We start from the raw sequence: 20803 nt of genomic DNA on the forward strand, positions 1-20803 counted from the left end.
AGCCCAATTTGCTTACCTATATAATAAAAAGAGCAAATCAGTTTTTCTGAAAATGAACCACAAAATACTAGGAGATATAACTAGTAGTTATAACTCTAACAGGTATACAGAGAGATATAACTAAATGTTACATTAAATAATGGATGAGAAGACCAATAGCCACTAACTTCAAAACCCTTTTATTTTCTTATATCATTTCCTTGGATTTAGAGATTCACAATGCATATTAAAGACCTGAAATTCTGCAGTAAAGACACCGATTCTAGCTTGGCTCAGACTACTGTTTTCTACCCTTCTTTGATTGAAGAACCCATTTTAAATAAAATTCCTATGTGATGTTTCTGATCTCTTTCAGCCTAGTTTATACACTCAATTTTAAACTTTTAATTTTTCAAAATCATTAAATTCAAAGCAAGCCTGGTAAATATTTTCTACTCTTATACCTCTATGTTTATTCAGAAACAGTACAATTGCTTACAAAGGGATGGCAAGACTTTTAGACAATACGATATTTAAAGAGAGAAACATGTCTCTATAAGAATAATTGCTATTGAAACTCTGGTAGGCCAGGGGCGGTGGCTCACACCTGTAATACGAGCACTTTGGGAGGCTGAGGCAGGCGGATCTTGAGGTCAGGAACTTGAGACCAGCCTGACCAACATAGTGAAACCCCATCTCTACTAAAAATACAAAAAATTAGCCAGGCATGGTGGTGGTCACCTGTAATCCCAGCTACTCAGGAGGCTGAGGCAGGAGAATCGCTTGAACCCAGGAAGTGGATGTTGCAGTGAGCCAAGATCACGCCATTGCACTCCAGCCTGGGTGACAGTGCGAGACTCTGTCTCAAAAAAAAAAAAAAAAAAAAGAGAGAGAGAAAATCTGGTAGCTGATGCAAGCAGTTTGAAGAAGTGAAGTTTGAGGCTACTGCCTGTTAACCTTCTTGTTAAGAGTAGGAGGGAAGAGCCGGGCGCGGTGGCTCACACCTGTAATCCCAGCACTTTGGGAGGCCGAGACGGGCGGATCACGAGGTCAGGAGATCGAGACCATCCTGGCTAACATGGTGAAACCCCGTCTCTACTAAAAAAAATACAAAAAACTAGCCGGGCGAGGTGGCGGGCGCCTGTAGTCCCAGCTACTCGGGAGGCTGAGGCAGGAGAATGGCGTAAACCCAGGAGGCGGAGCTTGCAGTGAGCTGAGATCCGGCCACTGTGCTCCAGCCTGGGCGACAGAGCGAGACTCCGTCTCAAAAAAAAAAAAAAAAAGTAGGAAGGAAGAGACTCTACAGTTACAGTGTACAATTAAAGATGTCCTTCACGTTCCCTCTTTCCAAAAATAAAGAAATAAAGTTATTATCTGACTGAGAGTAAGAAAAGAAACACACAGAAAAGACGCCAACTCATGAGAAGAGCTTTTTTGTGTATAGAGCCTCCGTGACATTTGTACAGAGATTCAGAGCTAATACACTAATTACTCAGGCTCTGCTCTGGCTCTGGGTCCGGCAGCCTCCCCTAAGAGCCAGCCAGTGAGCTATACTCACAGACTGCAGAGTACAGCGGACAAAAGATAGGGGTGGAAGATAGCAGAGGAACGAGAAGTACTGTGTGTTAAGCAGAACTTCTAATTCTATTCTGTAAGAATATCTGTTCCCAATTTAGAACAATAGCAATTGGGAAAAAGGACATGATAAAGTTTTTGAATTTTAAGAGTCCCTTTTGTTTAAAACATAACTCGTGCTTTTCATTTTATTTCTGATTTTGTAAAACTAATTATATATAATATATATGTAACTATATATAGCTATATAAAATTATATATAAGCTATCTATTGTATTATCTAAAATTATATAGGTATATATAAAACATATATTATCTATCTAAAATGATATATATATAACATAAGTGCTTCTTGAAAGAAGCTAATAGTATAAGAATGAACTCTTTTAATAAGCCATGGGGCATTTAAGAAAATTATAGAGTGAGCCACAAAGAAAATTTCATTAAATTTACTGCAAACAGACATGGTATAAACCAAGTTCTCTGACAGAACTATGTCAGAATTTAGTAAGAAAAGCAGGAACGAAAATAAAACCGAAGTATATAAAAATTTAAACTGTCTCCTTAATAACTCTTGGGTCAATGATGGAATCAATACCATAATATAAAATATCTAATAAATATCAAACACAACCAACAACTAATCGTAAATATCTAATAAATGGTAAAACATCTAATAAATACCTAACACAACCAATGGTAAATGGCCAAAAGTGTACTCAAGGCAAAATTAAACACTTTAATTGCTAAGCAGTTGGGTGAAAAATGGTAAGTAAATCTTTTGAAATAGAGAAAAAGAAAATCAAATAAACAGTAAAATAGAAAAAATATATGAATAGCAATAAAAGTAGAAATTAATACATTAGAAACAGAAATAATTTATATAATAGTAAGATTGATCAAGAATACATTCAAGGACTATTTTTAAAATATAAGCTGACTACCAACTACTACTTTAATCAAAAAGAAAAGGAAAAAAGGACAAAATTAAGAAAAGGGCATTACACCAGACGTGGTGGCTCATGCCTGTAATCCCAGCACTTTGGGAGCCAAGGTGGGAGGATCACTTGAGCCCAGGAGTTTATGACCAGCCTGGGCAACATAGCATGACCCAGTCTGCACAAAAAGTTTAAAAAAATTTTTCCAGGCATGGTGGTACATGCCTGTGGTCCCAGCTACTTGGGAGGCTGAGGAGGGAAGACTGCCTGAGCCTGGAAGGTCAAGGCTGCCATGAGCCATGATATCACCACTGCACTCCACCCTGGGTGACGGAGTGAGACCCTATCTCAAAAAAAAAAAAAAAAAAAAAGGAATTATAAGCACAACCATATATAGATACATAGATATACAGGTAGGTATTTTTTTCACTAAAACTGACCCAATAGAAGGGAGAATACCTAAACAGAATAATAAATCATGAGTAATATTGAAAAGTATATCAAAGACCAAAAGCTTTTTCGTACATATTCAATAAATAAGTAATTTCTATACTACTTCATATGCTGCATAACAATGATTTGGTCAACAATGAAACAGATAAAATGATCGTGCCTTAACACCATAAGATTATCTATATTTTTACTGTACCTTTTCTATGCTTAGATACAAACACTACTGTGCTACAACTGCTTATTCAGTATGGTAATATGCTGTACATATTGCTGTACCTATGCACAGCCATAGGTTATGTAGCCCAGGAGCAGTAGGCCATCCCATAGAGCATAGCCATGTAGTAGGCCATCCCATTTAGCGTAGCTCTGCAGTAGGCTGTAACACGGAGGTTTGTGTAAGTTTCATGATGTTTGCAAGATGTTTTCCTTAGAACTATTCCAATGAGTGACACAGGACCGTATTCCAAAGCCAAAAAACTAAGGAGACTTTTCTGATGATTTCATGAAGACAGTATCAGTGACAATTGATACCAAAACAGACATTACAAAACAAGAACTCTTACTTATAAATATAAATCCTAAAATATTATATAAATTTATATATTAATAAAATTAAATCAAATTTAGCAGTATAAATTTAGTATTTATAATTCAAATTTAGCAATACATTAGCAACATTTCATCCAAGTGGAGATTCATTCCTCCAAAGACACAAAAATATATCAGGAAATCTGTTAATGAGTGAAAGATAAAACCATCTCAATATACTATGAAAATGTATACATTTCTAATGAAAAAAAATTAACTCAGTAAAATAGTGTCTCCTGAACATCACGCATGCATGCATGTGTGTGTGTGCGTGTGTGTGCGTGTGTGTATGTAGGTGCATGTCATGGGTACCAATATATTTTACAGATAAATGGAGTCTGTGAATTATTATAATTCATCCAGTTAAGAAGAAATAAGTTACGTGAGTTTCTAAGTAATGGAAAAGTACGCAGAGAAATACAAGGAAGCTCATCACAACACTCTTCATAATAGCAAAATACTGGAATAGCCTAAGTGTGCCAAAATAAATAAATGGTGACATTCCTTCAGCACAGAAGTGTACATCTGCTAAAGCTTGACGAAGGTTTATAGTTACTGCCAAGGATAGAGGCTCACAATATAGAATTAATTGAAAACATCTGCTATAAAAGAACATTAATAGCATGATTCCATTTTTGTAAAGTAAATGTATCCACTGAATATAAGTACATGTATAGCATGGAGAAAACTGTTTTTCAGAACATTTCTTAGAGAATGAGAGCTGATATTTTGGGGAAAAATATCTTGATAAGGGACTGACATAGAAACAGAGATCTTGAGGAAGATTGAGGTTAGTGCGACTGCTTCCCCAGGTCAAAAAGGTACCTTTTCTTATTCCAAAATAAGGTGGAAGAAGAATGGACCCAAGAGAGGAAAAAATAGGGCCATGCCCTGTAATATGATCTTTCACAGTGACCCTTTGAACCTGCAATAAATTCTGTCAAAAAAATCACAAATGCTCACTCAATAAGAATGGAAGCTAGGATGTGAAGAGGTGATGTTCTGTGGCTACAATTTCACTCTTGGAGAAAAATAGACAACAATAAAAAAGCATGGAAGTCTGAAAAATTGTAACCAAATAAACCCCTGAAACATACCAACATCAAAGGAAAGCCCTTTGACTATCTTAGTCCGTGAACCTGGAATTTGGAGCAAGATAAGCAAATCTTCAAGGGGAGGAGGGAATAGGTGATGTCTTGCTGCAAAGATGTGCACAGATACGCACATAAAATGTTATTCTGCAAGCATGCGTGCAGGTGCGCAAAATGTTCTGTGCGTGTATAACGTGATAAATATTTAAGGCAACATTTTTAAAGGTTATACATTAAAATGAGTGGTGAAGTGTAAGACTGGTTTCCACCTTCCTAATTTTTCTTACTGCTTCCTTATCTAAAATGTATTAATTTTAATACCAAATAGTACAATAAAGTGAATGTCTTTCCAAAAATCAAACGGAAAACCACGGTATCAGTATCCGTGGTGGCTCTCATCAAGAAATGTCTCCAAGCACCACTGTCGTCTCCCAAGTGCAACGGCAACTTCATATGGTGAGTCAGGTAGAAAAACAAAAGACAAATGTTCTTCTCTAAAACTTTACAATACTCTTTAATCGCTGCCTAATTAAAGACCAAGTTAAGATCTTTTACCTTCCATATAGGTCTTTGTTCTCATATATTTAAGAAATATCAATGTGAATGTATCAGGCACTACAGCTGGCCCTGTGAATATGGCCTCAAATAAAATGTGAATAAACACAGTCCAATGACTTATAAGTCATCTTCTATGATATTTTAAGCTATTTTATATGTGACACTGTGTTTTATTACATTTGATATGGTGCCTGCAACTTAGTAGGTATGGTATTTCTGAACATAACTGAATGAATAGATAGTGTCCAGTCTCCTATAAAATAAGAATATCAGTGGTTAAATAACTGCAGTCCAACTTAAGTAATATAAAAGAGCTTTGAATTAAGCTCTTAAGAAGGAAATGCTAATTCACCAAACCAGTTTTATTAATGTTAAATAACTAATTAAATCCCTACACTTTTATCCAATTAGAATATGAAAGTCATGCAATATTCACAATTAATAAAAAATGGTTTTTAAAAACAAATACACTATTCTGCATTTCTTTACTTTTTAACAATTTAGTTTCCCGTGGTAAGAATATTTAACATGAGATCTATCATTTTAACAAATTTCAAAGTGTACAATACAGTATCGTTGACTCTTGGTACAATGTCATACAGTATATCTCTAGAACTTATTCATTTTGCTTAACTGAAATTCTATACCCACTGACTGGCAACTACCCATTCCACACTCCTCAGTCCCTGGGCAATCACCATTCTGATCTTTTGATTTTTGCTTTGTTTTGTTTTGTTTTGCTTTTTGAGACAGATTCTCACTCTTGTCATCCAAGCTGGAGTGAGGTGGCAAAATCATAGCTCACTGCAGCCTCGACTTCCTGGGCTCAAGTGATCCTCCCGCCTCAGCCTCTTCAGTAGCTGGGATTACTGGCACACATGCCACTGCATCCAGCTAATTTTTAAACTTTCTGTAGAGACAGGGTCTTGCTACGTTGCCCAGAATGGTCTCCAACTCCTGGCCTCAAGTGATCCCACTGCCTTGGCCTCCCAAATTATGAGATTACAGAAATGAGTCACTTTGCCCGGCCCCATTCTTTAATTCTATGAATTTAATCATTCTAGATACTTCTTATAAGTGGAATCATGCAATATTCATCTGTTTTATTAGAATTATCCTATCCCCGGAGGCTTCATGCTTCAATGTCTTTAAATTCTTGAACTCAAAATTTCACAAAAGATTAAAAAAATCTGAGACTTACAGAAGAATTTAGATTTAAAGAAATTCCAAGAAATTACCTTCACTTTAAAAATTGACGCAACAAATACTGATTCCCTGCTTGGTGTCAAGCATTGTTCTAGGTGCTGGAGATACAGAGCAAATGAAACAACATCCCTCTTGGAGTTTATATTCAAAGTTTGGAAACACTAAGTAACAGGCCCTACGTAGCACAGAAAAGTGAGGGGCTAATTGGACTAAAATCTAGAAACATTTTTCAAAATACTGAGATTAACAAGTAGATGCTGCTAAGCCTGAAAAAACCAAAACCCATTAAACAAACAAACAAACAGAACAGAACACTTCAGAACGTACTGAAGAATCTAAGAAGATAATGCACTGAAACTTCTTGGAGAGCTTGGAGCGCTGTCCCTGCATTTGGGGATCTTGTACACTGGAGTTTGAGGACTCCTACGCAGGGACTTGCAAGGGTGAGGGACAACGAGACTTATCAAGCTGAAAATTTTAAAGGATGTGTCTTGTTTATAAGATACATTTCTGAGACTTCCTGAAGAACAAGATCGGAACTATCCAGATGCACAAACATTAGAACAACACCTGATGTGTGCATGTCTAAAGCCCATTTCCTTATTTTTCACCTCTTGACTGCCTTTTCTCAATGTTTTATGGCATTTAGGGAGATCTGCCTCCCTGAGACACTGGGAAAATGGTCTGGATGTGCAAAAATAATGGCTAATGGCTGTATCCTTTCCAAGTCTTCGAACATTCATTTTGGTCACACTCAAAGAGCAGCAATCTATCCTTGTTGGTTTCATACTTTGAATCTTCAGAACATGAGTATTCATAGGAAAGTTTGCCAAAGAGCCATTTCTCAGACATCTTTAGAAAATCATTCTGTCTTGTAAGCATCCCACAGATTAATCATGTGGATGTCAGAAAAGATGTATGAAAGCATGCCACAGTGATGCTTTTCCAACTATGAGTATCGCTGTTTCTAAGATCCTGAGGTATTCCAAACAGCAGGCTCATAAATCTACCTTTGTCATTCTCCACCTAAAACACATGAAAAATGCAAAATTGTTATAGATTCTCATTCCTACCTTCTTGGTTTTCTCTCCATGAAAAATAGACACACTGAAGAGAAAATACAAAGACAGTGGCTTATTTCACATATAACCCCAGGAGAGAATCTATGGTCTACCTATTTGGAATAATGGGAAGGAGGCTTAACAAATTTGGAGTTAATATTTGAACCAAAGGTTTTGATAGCCAAATAAAGAATGAAAGGTAGATACACATGTCTTATAGGACTCCAATTATTGCTGCAGATCTGAGACTTTTCCAGACAAACTGAAGTATATATTTAGGTATATATGGCTATCTTATGATTACAATGAATTCAATAAAAAATATTGGCAGAAGATGGTTCTGAAGTCTTTTGCATGTCAAAATTCAACATAAAGTTGTATTTGTTACCCTTTTCTGGTCATGAAATCGATGCTCACTATAACACAAAAAGAAAATCATAGGAACTCAAAAACATTAAAAAATACTCTCACAACTCTATCCATTGGAAACACCCCAACTCCCACTAAAATTACCATGTAGATTATGGGAAGACAGTCTCTTCATTTGTACTAATATATAAATGTTGTTGGTTTTTTTTACTCAACTGTAATTAATACATTCAGTTTTTACTTTTACTGCCAATTATCTGGCATTAGAGATATATGTTAACTACTTTTTTCAATTATAAAAGTAATGCATGTTAATAGATTCAGAATAATGAAAAAATAAAAGATCAAGATCTCTCTCCCAAGTTGCAGCCCCCTAACTAGACAGAATCAGCAATATCAAAGGTGAAAGGAAGGGACAGACCAGACCAAGAACTCAAAGAATGCAATACAGAGAGCTTAGAGACAGACCAGCAACATCTGGTTGCTGGTGAAAGGAAGAGACAGACCAAATCCTTCTTCTTAAAAGAAGGGTGTAAACCAGGTCAGAGAGTCTCTGAAAGTTCCTGAGAAGTGTGTGAGAGCTCCCTGAGGTCTGAGTAAAGACTGGAAAGGAGAAGGAGCGGAGGTAAAGAGATTAACCACCAATTTTACCATAGGTGAATATCATTGATATCTGAAGTATTTAGCTGTATACCAGATGGTAAAGATGCAGATGTGTGATGCTGTGTTCAAAAATGGGTAGAATAATAGAATATAAAATCTGCAGTCTGAGAATAGTGATAAAGTAAACTTCGTTACTGCCATTTTCCAATGAGGAAAACAAGAACCAGTACACGCCTACAATCATCATGATTCTATGCGCTCTATTGGCTAATCCATAACATTCTATGCTATATCCAACAAGTAAAGTTTCTTTTCTAGGACATCTTTGAAAAGCAAAACAACAACAATAAGAATGGAGCAAGAGGTTGGAGACAAAAGCTTTACTATGTTAACAAGGGAAAGGATGATAATAAGTATCCAAAAGAAATGGGAATAATGATAATAGGAACAACAATATGTGATGCTGAGCATTTTCTATACATTATAACATTTAAGCCACCCAACAACCTTATGAGGGGAATGATTATTGCCATTTTACAGGTAATATTTATAGTAACAATAGGTGCCACTTGCTATATGCCTAATGAAAGGTCAGGTGTTTATATTTCAAGAAAGGAACCTAATGAAAGAGGAGCAGGAGGTCCACTGGTTTTTAATACACTAAATTGATAGCCAAATCCACCCTGCTACAGAAGTCAATGGAAATCTCTGTAATGTATTTATTAAATAATTCAAACAAATATTTATTGACTGCCTACTCTATTCAACCATAGTACCAGGTAGTGAATAAAAGCATTCTGATTAGAATTCAGTTCATAAAACCCTTTGAATAAGTATACGAGTCAACATTTGGGGTGGAAACTTCAGCTTCCTGGGCAGCATCCTCTAAAACATTCATTCCCTGTACAACAGATGGACAGTCCAAGGACTTGACCCAGTTTCAAGAGTGGGTCCCTGATCAGTCAAGACCAGTGTTAAAATTTCTCTACTCTTGCCAGAGTGACCAGTTCAGGAATGGCCAGACACAATTTGGGCTAATGACATGCAAGGAGCACTGTATTTGGGGATTTTAGGAAATAGCACACTCTTTCTCAGGGTATAAGTTCTGCAACAAGCCCTCTTTCACTTTTCTCATGTCAGAAAGAAAGTACGCAGTACTAGCAGCTGATAGCATACAGTTGAGGCCATCAAGAAAAGCCAGCACTGGAAGATGACGACCCCATGGAAGGCAGAGTGGAGACCTAAAGAAGCTTGTTCTGGAGATCAGATGGAGCCATTGTGTCAAACCCACTGGTAGACTGCGAGCTATGCGAGCCCCCAAATCCCCTCTGTTGTTGAAGCCAGTTTGCGTTTGGGTATTCTGTTATTTCCAACTGAACACATCCCAATAGAAACATCACTCCGCCTATAAGAGTTCCTTTCTCTTTCTATTTAAATAGGTAAGCCATTTTAAAATCACATCTCTAGCCACGTTCCAGTAAAAGCCAACCTCAAAACTAATTAGGAGCAGGAACTGTGTTCATACCCACCAAGTCCCCAACATTTTGTAAAGTCTATTAATGTTACTTTTGTAGGTTCTAAAATCATCAAATTTAATCCCCAAATAACTCTGTGGAGGTAAAGGGAGGACTGGCTTGAGAAATAAGTAGCTCAGAAGGATAAAGCTGAAGTGCTAACTTTTTGGCAATGGACTTTTTCTATGGTTATATCAAAAAATAGCATTCTTTCTATTCATTTTGTTACTCATGGATACAATACCTGTTGAAGGAACCAATTAACAGAGGCTATAAGAAGAGTTGATATGAAAAGTAAAGTAAGATGCTTATTTTCTAGATTTACCTACAAAAACAATGTTCTTTCTGCACATAACACTTTCTACCCTCAAACATACATACATAAAATTTTCTTTTTTAAATTAGAGATGGTTGCCCAGGCTGGCCTCAAACTTCTGGCCTCAAGCAATCCTACCAGTTCAGCCCCCCGCATAGCTGGGACTACACACGTGAGCCACTGCATCCAGCTAGTTTTTATTATTATTTAGAGGGTTTTCCTACGCTGCCCAGGCTAGGTGATGCAACTGTTTACTTAAGCGTCGAGTTTATCCAAGAAATTAATCTTATACCAAGTGAAGAAGGTAGTCTGTGGTGTTAAAAACACCACTACACTTTAGTCTCTGCTATATTATGAAATTTAGTGCTATAACTTCTGCATTTGCAAAGAAAGGCAGTCATTAGAATTTTGGCCTCACAAAATCTTTATCTCGATGATTACTGTGGGTAAAATAACGAATCCAAATTCCTATAAAGCCTCAATATTCCTGGTCCTGTTCTCAGAAATGGCAGCCACATGTTACGTTTTAGTCTGAAAGTACCAAACTGCAAGTGTTTAATTTTAATGGCATATCAAATAGCCCACCTAATGAAAACATATTAACAATTCTAATAGGCACAAGAGTTTTATTTGCTGGGTTGTATTATGACTCTATAAATTTTAATGACATTTAATTAGATTGCAAAGAACTTTCAAATATTTTGACTATCCTTCATTCTTTCCATTAAAAATGCATTATCTTTTTTTCATTTTTTTATAACTTTTTTTTGCATTATCTCCTTTCTATACTTAGGTATACTTTCCTATTTTATCAGAACTTAAGTCATTTAATGAATACACATTTATTGAGTATCTTCTACGTGCCAGACATTCAGTTAAATAACAGAGATACAAAAACCAGGAAGGTGCTATTCTTGCCTTAGAAATCAATCACACTTATAACTAAATAAGAAATGTGAAAACTGCTATAAAATACACGTAAAACTTAGTGGCAAGAAACCAGAGAAGGAAGATTTAATTATACTTAAGAGTTGGGAGAAACATCAAGAGTAACTTTATTTTTGTTTTTGTTTGGGATGGAGTCTCATTCTGTCACCCAGGCTGGAGCGCAGTGGCGCAATCTCGGCTCACTGCAACCTCCACTTCCTGGATTCAAATGGTTCTCCTTCCTCAGCCTCCTGAGTAGCTGGGATTACAGGCTCCCGCCACCACTCCCGGCTAATTTTTTGTTTGTTTGTTTGTTTGTTTGTTTAGTAGAGACAGGATTTCACCATATTGGTCAGGCTGGTCTCGAACTCCTGACCTCAGGTAATCTGCCTGCCTCAGCCTCCCAAAGTGATGGGATTACAGGTGTGAGCCACCGTGCCCGGTCATCAAGAGTAACTTTAAAAGACAGTGACACGTGAACTGGGTCTTGAAGGATATACAACAATTCTGAAAAAGGTGAGAGAATGTCCCAGAGGTGTGATCTGTATGGAAAGTTCCAGAAACTGTGATGTGGCTCAAGTAAGGGGGTAGGGATAAGGGGACTGGGAAAATAGAAGGCTGGCAGAGTTAACTGAGGCCTCATATACCAGGGGCAACCAGGTGAACCTTATCTTCTAGAATGTTATAGAAATGTGAACGCTGTCTAAACAGGGAAGTGACGTAACAGTTGCGACATACAGGATGAATCTGAGATTTTGGAGGTGAGGGTTAGGGTGGAGAAAGAGACCATTCCCCATGGTCTCTGTTTTTGCACGTCTTGCAAACAAGTCATTGGAAAACTTTGTTTCAGGAAATCTTTTCCAGGATGTTTGCAGCAAGAGGCCCTGTGAGAGGGAGACGTCTCCACCCACAGCAAAGACCCAGGCACGCTTTCTTTCTAGTGTAACTAACTCACGCTCCCTGAACTCAGGATTCCTTTTCTGTAACTCAACCAGCTGCATGTGTAGGTGTCATCTGCCCCTTCACATTGTCCTCTGAGAACTGGGGCTCAGAGAATTGACACTACAGCCAATCTCTACAGCTACAGCCATTTCTTTGACTACTAAACTGTCCCTCTTTACCCTAACTGCAGGCTAACTTACTAGCTTGCAAATAGGGTAAAAATCTCAGACCCTTTAGTTTTTGACAAGAGACAAGTAGAAGCTACAGGAGGTCAAAAATAATGAGGACTTGTGTTTGCAGAGAGCCCACAGGAATGCAGAGCAAACCACAGCAACTGTCACTTAATCAATGTCAGGCGTACTTAGAACTTGCCAAATGGAGATCTTCTAAAGAATAGAGAGAAGACTGGAGCAGATCACTGATAAGATGGGAATGGAAGGAATTAAGAGGGACCCTTGTGGAACTAACTCCAAAACCAAAAAGAAATTTTTAATACATATCCATATAAAGGCCCCTTATCTGCAAAGACTGCACCCTGAATGACTTTCACCTCCTTTAACCAAAGGCAAATCTACTTCTCTAGCTACCTTTCTCACTCAGAGATGGATTTTAATACTAAGCACCATTTGATTTAGCCCACTAAATTAAAATTTAAGTCTCAATTAGGAGGCATGTTATAAAATTGTTGTAGCTATTATGTGATTTTTGTGTGTTTTTTTTTTTGTAGAGATGGGGTCTTGCTATGTTGTCCAGGCTTGTCTGAAACTCCTGGCCTCAAACGATCCTCCCACCTCAGCCTCCCAAATTGTTGGAATTACAGGCATGAGCCACCACACATAGCCCATTTATGGACATTTTAAATAGACATAACTCCATTGTCGTGAACCCAATCATGCTTCTTACCCAGCAACTCATACAGAGAATTCAGAATGGATTTCCAAGACTCCCCCGCTTCTCGCCCAGCAACATCAGCAAAGTGTGCTGCACTGCTGTAGACGTGCAATCGGTCTATGCACTCGAGCACGAGGTTGATCATTCCCTGGAAGGTTAAGAAAAAAGACATCTAAAACTGTCATTCTGCTTACAGACTAAAGATGCTAAGCTGATTTAAAAATAGAAGTCTGGCTGAAGGTTCACCTACCAATCATAAAGAAAATTGCGATCATTCAAAGGACAGGAAGACACACATTTACATGTGAAATGAAATGTTCTTCAGATAATTCAAGTGGATTTTAAATTCTGAATGTCATCATCAAACAGTGGAAGAACAACCTACAAACATGTACTTCATACTTATGGCATTCTATTGTTAAGTGACCGTAAGAGCAGATCCTTATTCTTAGATAGGCATTATTATTATTATTATTATTATTATTATTATTATTATTATTATTAAATTAAAGACATAGTAAATCAGGTAAAGCTCATGAAAAGGTATTTTTAAAGCAAATAAAAAATGCTATAATGCATTTTTGCATTATAATGAACTTTGTAAGATACAGCCTGAGATTGAAATTATGCTTTATTATTATTGGTAGATCAACGTTGTAAAAAGTGTGGCAAACCACATAAAGAGCTATAAACCACTGTCTAATCCAACTAATTTATTTCACACAGAATTTAAGAGATACCATGGACCTAAGTACATTTCCAAGTCGCCATCCAGATTGTCTTATATGAGAAGTTGGGAAAAAAACTAAATTAATATTTTAATTTTTACAACCCAATATTTAATTTTACTTCTTCCAGATATTAAATAAATGCAGCATTGTAAAAGAGTCTAACAATTTGGCATATGTGAAAGCTCCCAATAAACTTGTCCATGTTATTATTGGTTTATGTTGATACTTTTTTGCTTTCGTGCCATTGAGGTCTCCAGATAGGTCATTTCTTTTGAATACCCAGTGGGAATGTCCTCAAAAAGTTATGTCAGTTTCAAGAGTTTCTGATGAGATATCAGAAAACAGCTTTAAAAGTAGACAGGGATTATGAGAACCTAGTAATAACACTTTTTGATTTTGTTTTTTAGTTTTATTTCTCTCTGTCACAACTTTTATTTTAGGCTTTGGGGGTTACATGTGCAGGTTTGTTACGTGGGTACATTGTGTGTCACAGGTTTGATGTATAAACAATTTCATCACCCAGGTAATGAGCACAGTACCTGACATGTAGTTTGTCGACCCTTGCCCTCCTCCCACTCTCCTCCCTCAAGTAGGCCCTGGTATTTATTGTTCCCCTCTTTGCGTCCATGTGTACTCAATGAATAACCCGTTTTGTTACTTTTACAAAGCTAAGTATTTATTCCGAAAAAAATCATTCTTCTCCATACAAGATGCATTGAAAAGAATGGGAATCCAGCTGAACTAGCCTGATTTATCCCACCAACCCTGGTAGTCTCCACTGAAGCTTCTGACTATATTAGAACATTAGATATATCATTTGGTCCTTCTTTTATTGTTTATAAAATATGACACTTGAGTTCTTTTTAGCAGTGAAACTTTTGGTGTAAGACAATCATACATGGAAATGTAATAGATGCAAAGGGGAAGGGTAGGGTTGCTATGTCCAAGTAGGGTCCCTGGAGCTCAGCCTACTCCGGTAGCCCTCTCTTGACAGCTTCCATCCCCAACACAACGCTTCCTATACATCCCGGGCTATTTCCCAGGAGCACCCGAGAACCTGCTGAATAGTTTGAAAACCCTGATGCTTTCTAAAGCCTGTATTCTTATAGACACTTTAAGATTCTTAACTGATATAACCCACATGAAGAGAACTTGCAAAAGACCAGGGTGAGGACTGAGCAGAGGGTAAATGTCTCTTGCCAGGAGAATGAAAAGATTCATGTTTTTAAATAATACTCATGGATAGTATAAATAAATAAAAACCATGTCTAGATTTCTCTAAGGCCTGTTTCTCCTGTTCAGTAGTATACTTTCTCCTCTATATTGCAAAATGCAAAGATGGTCACATAGATGGAGAATTTTCCCAACCAAGAAGCTGTTTTTACAAGAGAACAACAGAAGAGAAGTGAGTGTGGACAGAAACGCACCTCTTCCTGGAAGAGATTTTGCCGATTCTTCAGGGCTCGTAGTCTGTTCTGTTTGTCTTCATGTTCTAAATGCTCATCGGGCGGGTGAAAGTAGCCAATGAGATCCTGCAGACTTAGACTCACGGATTCTATCGGCAAATCGACGGTGGTAGCCTTCGCTTTCTTGCTGAGCGCATCGAGGCCCCTAAAATAAACCATAAACATTTCTCTATTGTCGGTGATTCACAACTGTATCATTTTTCCATTTGTGGATGATTTCAGAGATTAATCTCTCTCCCTACATCACTGTAAAAGGGACATGTCAGAAAGGTCGTCCTGCTCCTCAAGCAGCGATAAGGAATTCTAATTCAAGTCAGAAACTGTGTAATGTTATAAAAACCAGTATCCACGGCCAGTCATCTAGAGAATAACCTTATAGGCCACAGGAACAGTGCCTACAAAACCAATAGTCGAAATGTTCAGAAACCAGTTGATTTTCACTGGAAAGCTACACACTTTAAAGATTCAGGCTGCATCTTCCCAGATTCATAATTCTGACGTTTCCTTGTGGTTTGTTTTTGAAAAGGAATGCCTAAGTTTTCATGGACCCTAGCTTGCCATTCTGTTTAATTCCTGTGAGTTCAAAAATATATTCTAATGATGTTAATTTAGAAAATTTGCTTATTAATCAGTAAATACATATTAAAATGCTTTTCTATTATCTGAAAGAAATGCATTTAAAAATTATATTAACAAAAACATCATGAAGTATTTTCTAACCTGGGAAGAAAGGTACATTACTGGCATGTAAATGTGTTAATTTTTTGAGCTTACTGAGATTCTCAGTTTTTAAACTCATAGCCTTGAATGTATCTGAAAAGAACTTTAAAACATGATGTCTACAAATCAAAAGTATTTCGAAATAAAACGATTTTAAAAAGCACAATGCATACAATAAAAGAATGGGACAGTACCTCTACTGTAGTTGATACCATAATATTCTATAGCCATGACAAGTTGTTAATGCATAGAAATATTACACTTCCATTCCTGCTCTCTGTCTCAGCAAAACCGTATGCTAACATTTTATCCCAAGCAAATGTTTCTAATTTTCTGACTATGTTGGAATTTACATTATAAAACAATAAAATACTCATGAATGAGAATTAGCTTTGAACTTTATAGTTTTAAAACATCATTTAAAATGTGTCATCACTTCCACAAAGATTGCTAATGATTTTGGAATATTTGATTTCAGCCTTATCAAACAGTAGAAATCGTAAAACCGTACAACTATTTTAAAGTTTTTGCCTGAAGTTCTGTATCAGTTATATCAACTGATCTTGGAGGTAGAATTCATCTACCCCCAAGTTTTATCGCCTCTATAAGTTTTTCTGTACCCAAAAAGCAAGAGTGACTTTTCAGTAGAAAATTATTTTTCCCCTTTAACAAGAAAATTTCACATGTAATGAAGTATTTTTCTAAACATTTTACCCCATTAACTCCAATTAAACATAAATAAATGTATAACAAATTCAAACTCAACTCTTAATAAGTGAATACAATTCAAAAATGATTCAGTATCCACATTTTCAAATTTAAGTGAAAACAACAGTAAATGTCAGTCTTTAGGTTATTATATTGAAATAAACATATCTACCATGAGGAACGTAACTATTCAATTACTTTGTAAGAGAAGTCTCTTGTCAGAAGAAATATTGTCCAAACTTCTACAATTATTAATTATGTTATGTTTTAGGGCTTTCATCTAATAAAGAGATGAATATCATCTTAATTTATCGTGAACAAAAAAAATAATCAGGGAAAAAAAAATCATCCAGAAATCCAAAAGTAGTAGAATCACCCTATGCCAGAGTAAAAATGAAAGCTATTAACCCTATGGCTACATTTTGTAATTTAAAGATTAAACTATATTATTACCTAACAAATACAGGTTCCTCCCCTCTCTCATTTACTTCAAGAATATGTTTATGAATATATCCAGAAGAAAAATGAAAACATATATAGTATATATAAAATATATGATGTTATATATATTTATTGTATATATTTGTTATACATTATATATAGTATATACTATTAGTATATACTAATATATATGGTATATACTATATATATACTAATACTATATATATACTATACTAATAGTATATATATATACTATATATAGTATATACTATATATATACTATACTAATAGTATATATATAGTATTAGTATATATATAGTATATACCATATATATACTATAGTATATACTATATATATAGTATATACTAATATATATACACACTAATATATATATAGTATAGCATATACTATTGTTATACTATTAGGTAGTATAGTATATAATACACATACTAATATATACTATTAATTATATATACTATCATATAGAATAGTATATATAATATATACTATACTATACATTATAATATACTATATAATATATCCATTATAATGTATAATTACATATAATATATATGTTTATACACTTCCATGTATACACACACATTATGTATTACTTAAATGCTCATGGTATTACTATTAGAAATATACAACACACATTTTATATATTTTATATATATATTTTATATACATATATATTCTATATACATATATATATATTTTTTTTCCCCACCCCAGGCCAAAATAATAGAGCCCCCTCCCCTGCAGACAACACAAATGCGCACACACACACACCATATACACACACACACTCAGTACTACCACCACCACAAAAGACAAAACAGAAGGGTCTCAGAACATAAACCACATAAGAAAAACACAAATGATTAAATAATATTGCCTTTCTTTCTAAAAGGTAAAAATTTTAAAACTAGCATCTTAATACAAATTAAGTAAATTGGCATTAATAAAATTAATAGTAAAAAATAACTGAAAAATACTTAGGTGAAAATATTGTAAAAATACTGAGATTTTAAAGACTTGGTACTTTCACGAATGTGATAAAATGAATAAAATTTTTATTTAAAAGCATATGCTCTTTAAAATGCTCAGTAATCATGTAAAACTTTTCAAAGCTTCTGAACATATTAAAAAATCACATAAATTCAGGACTTCTAATTGTTTTTTTTTTTAGACAGAGTTTCACCCTGTCACCCAGGCTAGAGTGCAGTGGTACAATCTCGGCTCACTGCAACCTCTGCCTCCTGGGTTCAGGGTTTAAGCGATTCTCAAGCCTCAGCCTCCAGAATAGCTGGGATTACAGGTGCATGCCCACCACATCCAGCTAATTTTTGTATTTTTGGTAGAGATGGGGTTTCGTCCCTGTTGGCCAGGCTGCTTTCAAATTCGTGACCTCAAGTGACATGCTGGCCTCAGCTTCCCAAAGTGCTGCGATTACAGGTGTGAGCCACCACACCCAGCCCAATTTGCTACTTTGTAAGCCTTATCATTTTACTGGTTGCGTAGCATTCTGTTGTATAGAATGTAAATACAATACAGTTTACTCTCTGTTGATAAACTCCTGGCCTCAAGTGATCCACCCACCTTGGCCTCCCAAAGTGCTAGGATTATAGGTGTGAGTAGTCACCGCTGTGCCCAGCCTAAATTTGGGACTTATAATAGGTAATACTCATGTGCATTTAAGTAAAACTTGTAAAGTAAAAAAGTAAATATATATATATGCAATATAAACATGATTACTGGATATATATATGCAATATAAACATATATATGCAATATAAACATGATTACTGGAGTTAAATAATATAACTAAAGGGTAAATATAGAAAAGAAACAAGGAGAATAAACCAAAGCTTAATTAAAATTTAATTGTTGAAAAAGCTAATACATGATTAAGGTCAGTTAAGCATAAGAGAAACAAAGGTTCGCTGTGTTTATCCATGGCACTTCTCAGGTGATCACAAGGGAGAGATTGTTAAAAGCACATGTTAGATAACTCAGAAAAATATGGTAAATTTGTGATGGGATTGTAAAGAGGAGGATAGCTAAAAGAGAAAAAAATCAATGCAGAATCAGCAAAGAGGTTCTAGACTACATTTCCCAAGGGGAACAAGGAATCTCATCTGGAAATAAGCACTGCACATGTCACCTAGATGTGAGTGACATTTGGCCAAGATAAAGTGACAGGACAGGATTTACCTTCCCTCTGAAGTAACCCAAAAAACAAAGTATAATGGGGGGTGGGGGTGGCGACCAAAAAAACATGAAAACTTTCAAGACACTGGGTAGCAATGAATAAAGCACAGGAATTCCTGAGGAATGAGAAACAAATCAGATGGGTCCTACAGCTGCCTCAGTTTACTGCCTAGGAGAATTTCCAGGCCGTGGAGCAGGAAGGGAACCCAGGTGTGGCCTGACAGTCTCCATGAGTCGAAGAGACACTGCTGGGCGTCCGGGGAGACCAAGGTTGCTAGAATCCACAGGACAGAGAGAGGAGAGGGCTCACAGGAGGGAACCCTGGAGACCTACAGAAGGTCTCCCTCAAATATTCAGCAGAACACTGATGAAAACATCATGAGAAAACTACTCGAGGCAGGGAACAGAATCACCTGAAAGGATTAGAGGGAACAACAACTGGCCCTCACACCGAACCTGAAAGAGCACCTGTCCCCCAGCAGCCAGACTGGAAAACTCTGCAACTCATGGGGCACTGGATAGAGTATTCGAGGGTCTTGTCTCAATAGTGGGGAATAATTTGCCCTAGACTAAACACTGCTCTTCCCTCCCAGAAAACTCTAAAGGCAAGATCCAAACAAATCAAACCCTTTCTAGGTAACTTAACAGCATCCCAGGAAAAAGCTCAAGAATATTTACAGGAATATAAAAATAGCCAGCATCTAACAAATTCACAATGTCTGGTAACTAAACAAAAATAAGCAGGCATATAAAGAACTATAAAATACAATCATCAATACGGAGTAAAATTAATCAACCAAAAGAAAAATAATTGTCAATCTAGAATGCTGTACCCAGCAAAAATATCACTTAAAATGAAGGCAAAGAACACATTTTCAGTTGCACAAAACCGAAAGAGTCTATCTCCAGTAGACTTGCACGATAAGAAATGTTAAGTCCTTCGGCCGGCGCGGTGGCTTACGCCTGTAATCCTAGCACTTTGGGAGGCCAAGGCGGGCGGATCACGAGGTCAGGAGATCGAAACCATCCTGTCTAACATGGTGAAACCCCGTCTCTACTAAAAACACAAAAAATTAGCCAGGCATTGTTGTGGGTGCCTGTAGTCCCAGCTACTTGGGAGGCTGAGGCAGGAAAATCGCTTGAACCTGGGAGGTGGAGGTTGCAGTGAGCCGAGATTGTGCCACTGCACTCCAGCCTGGGCGACAGAGACTCTGTCTCAAAAAAAAAAAAAAAAAAAAAAAATCCTTCAGGCAGAAGAAAACAATACCTGAAGGAAATACAGATCCACACACACAAAAAAAGAACACTAGAAATTATAACTATGTGTGCAAATAGAGATGTTTTTGTTATTTAAAACTCTTTAAAAACGAATTGACTGTTTAAATAAAAATACAGTGTGGAATTAATAACATCTATAAATGTAAAATGTATGACAAACTGCGAAAACTGAGAAGGAACTATAATATTATAATGTTCTTACACTATTCATAGAGTGACAAAATATCAATTAA

The 20803-nt window shown here is 36.3% G+C and overlaps 1 protein-coding gene across 7 annotated transcripts in view; it reads right to left on the bottom strand.

The window, feature by feature from the left end:
* The window catches only part of RYR2 (ryanodine receptor 2), a 794036-nt gene that overhangs the window by 371270 nt on the left and 401963 nt on the right, over window positions 1-20803 (bottom strand). For all 7 annotated transcript variants that reach the window (XM_077998277.1, XM_077998259.1, XM_077998275.1 and 4 more), the window contains 2 exons: window positions 15170-15353; window positions 13024-13159 (listed from right to left, as the gene is read on the bottom strand). In XM_077998277.1, coding sequence (XP_077854403.1) covers window positions 13024-13159; window positions 15170-15353 — 320 coding nt within the window. The remainder of the gene's footprint in view (window positions 1-13023; window positions 13160-15169; window positions 15354-20803) is intronic.

Source organism: Macaca mulatta, chromosome 1 (assembly GCF_049350105.2).
Source record: "Macaca mulatta isolate MMU2019108-1 chromosome 1, T2T-MMU8v2.0, whole genome shotgun sequence".
Classification (NCBI taxonomy): Eukaryota; Metazoa; Chordata; class Mammalia; order Primates; family Cercopithecidae; genus Macaca; species Macaca mulatta.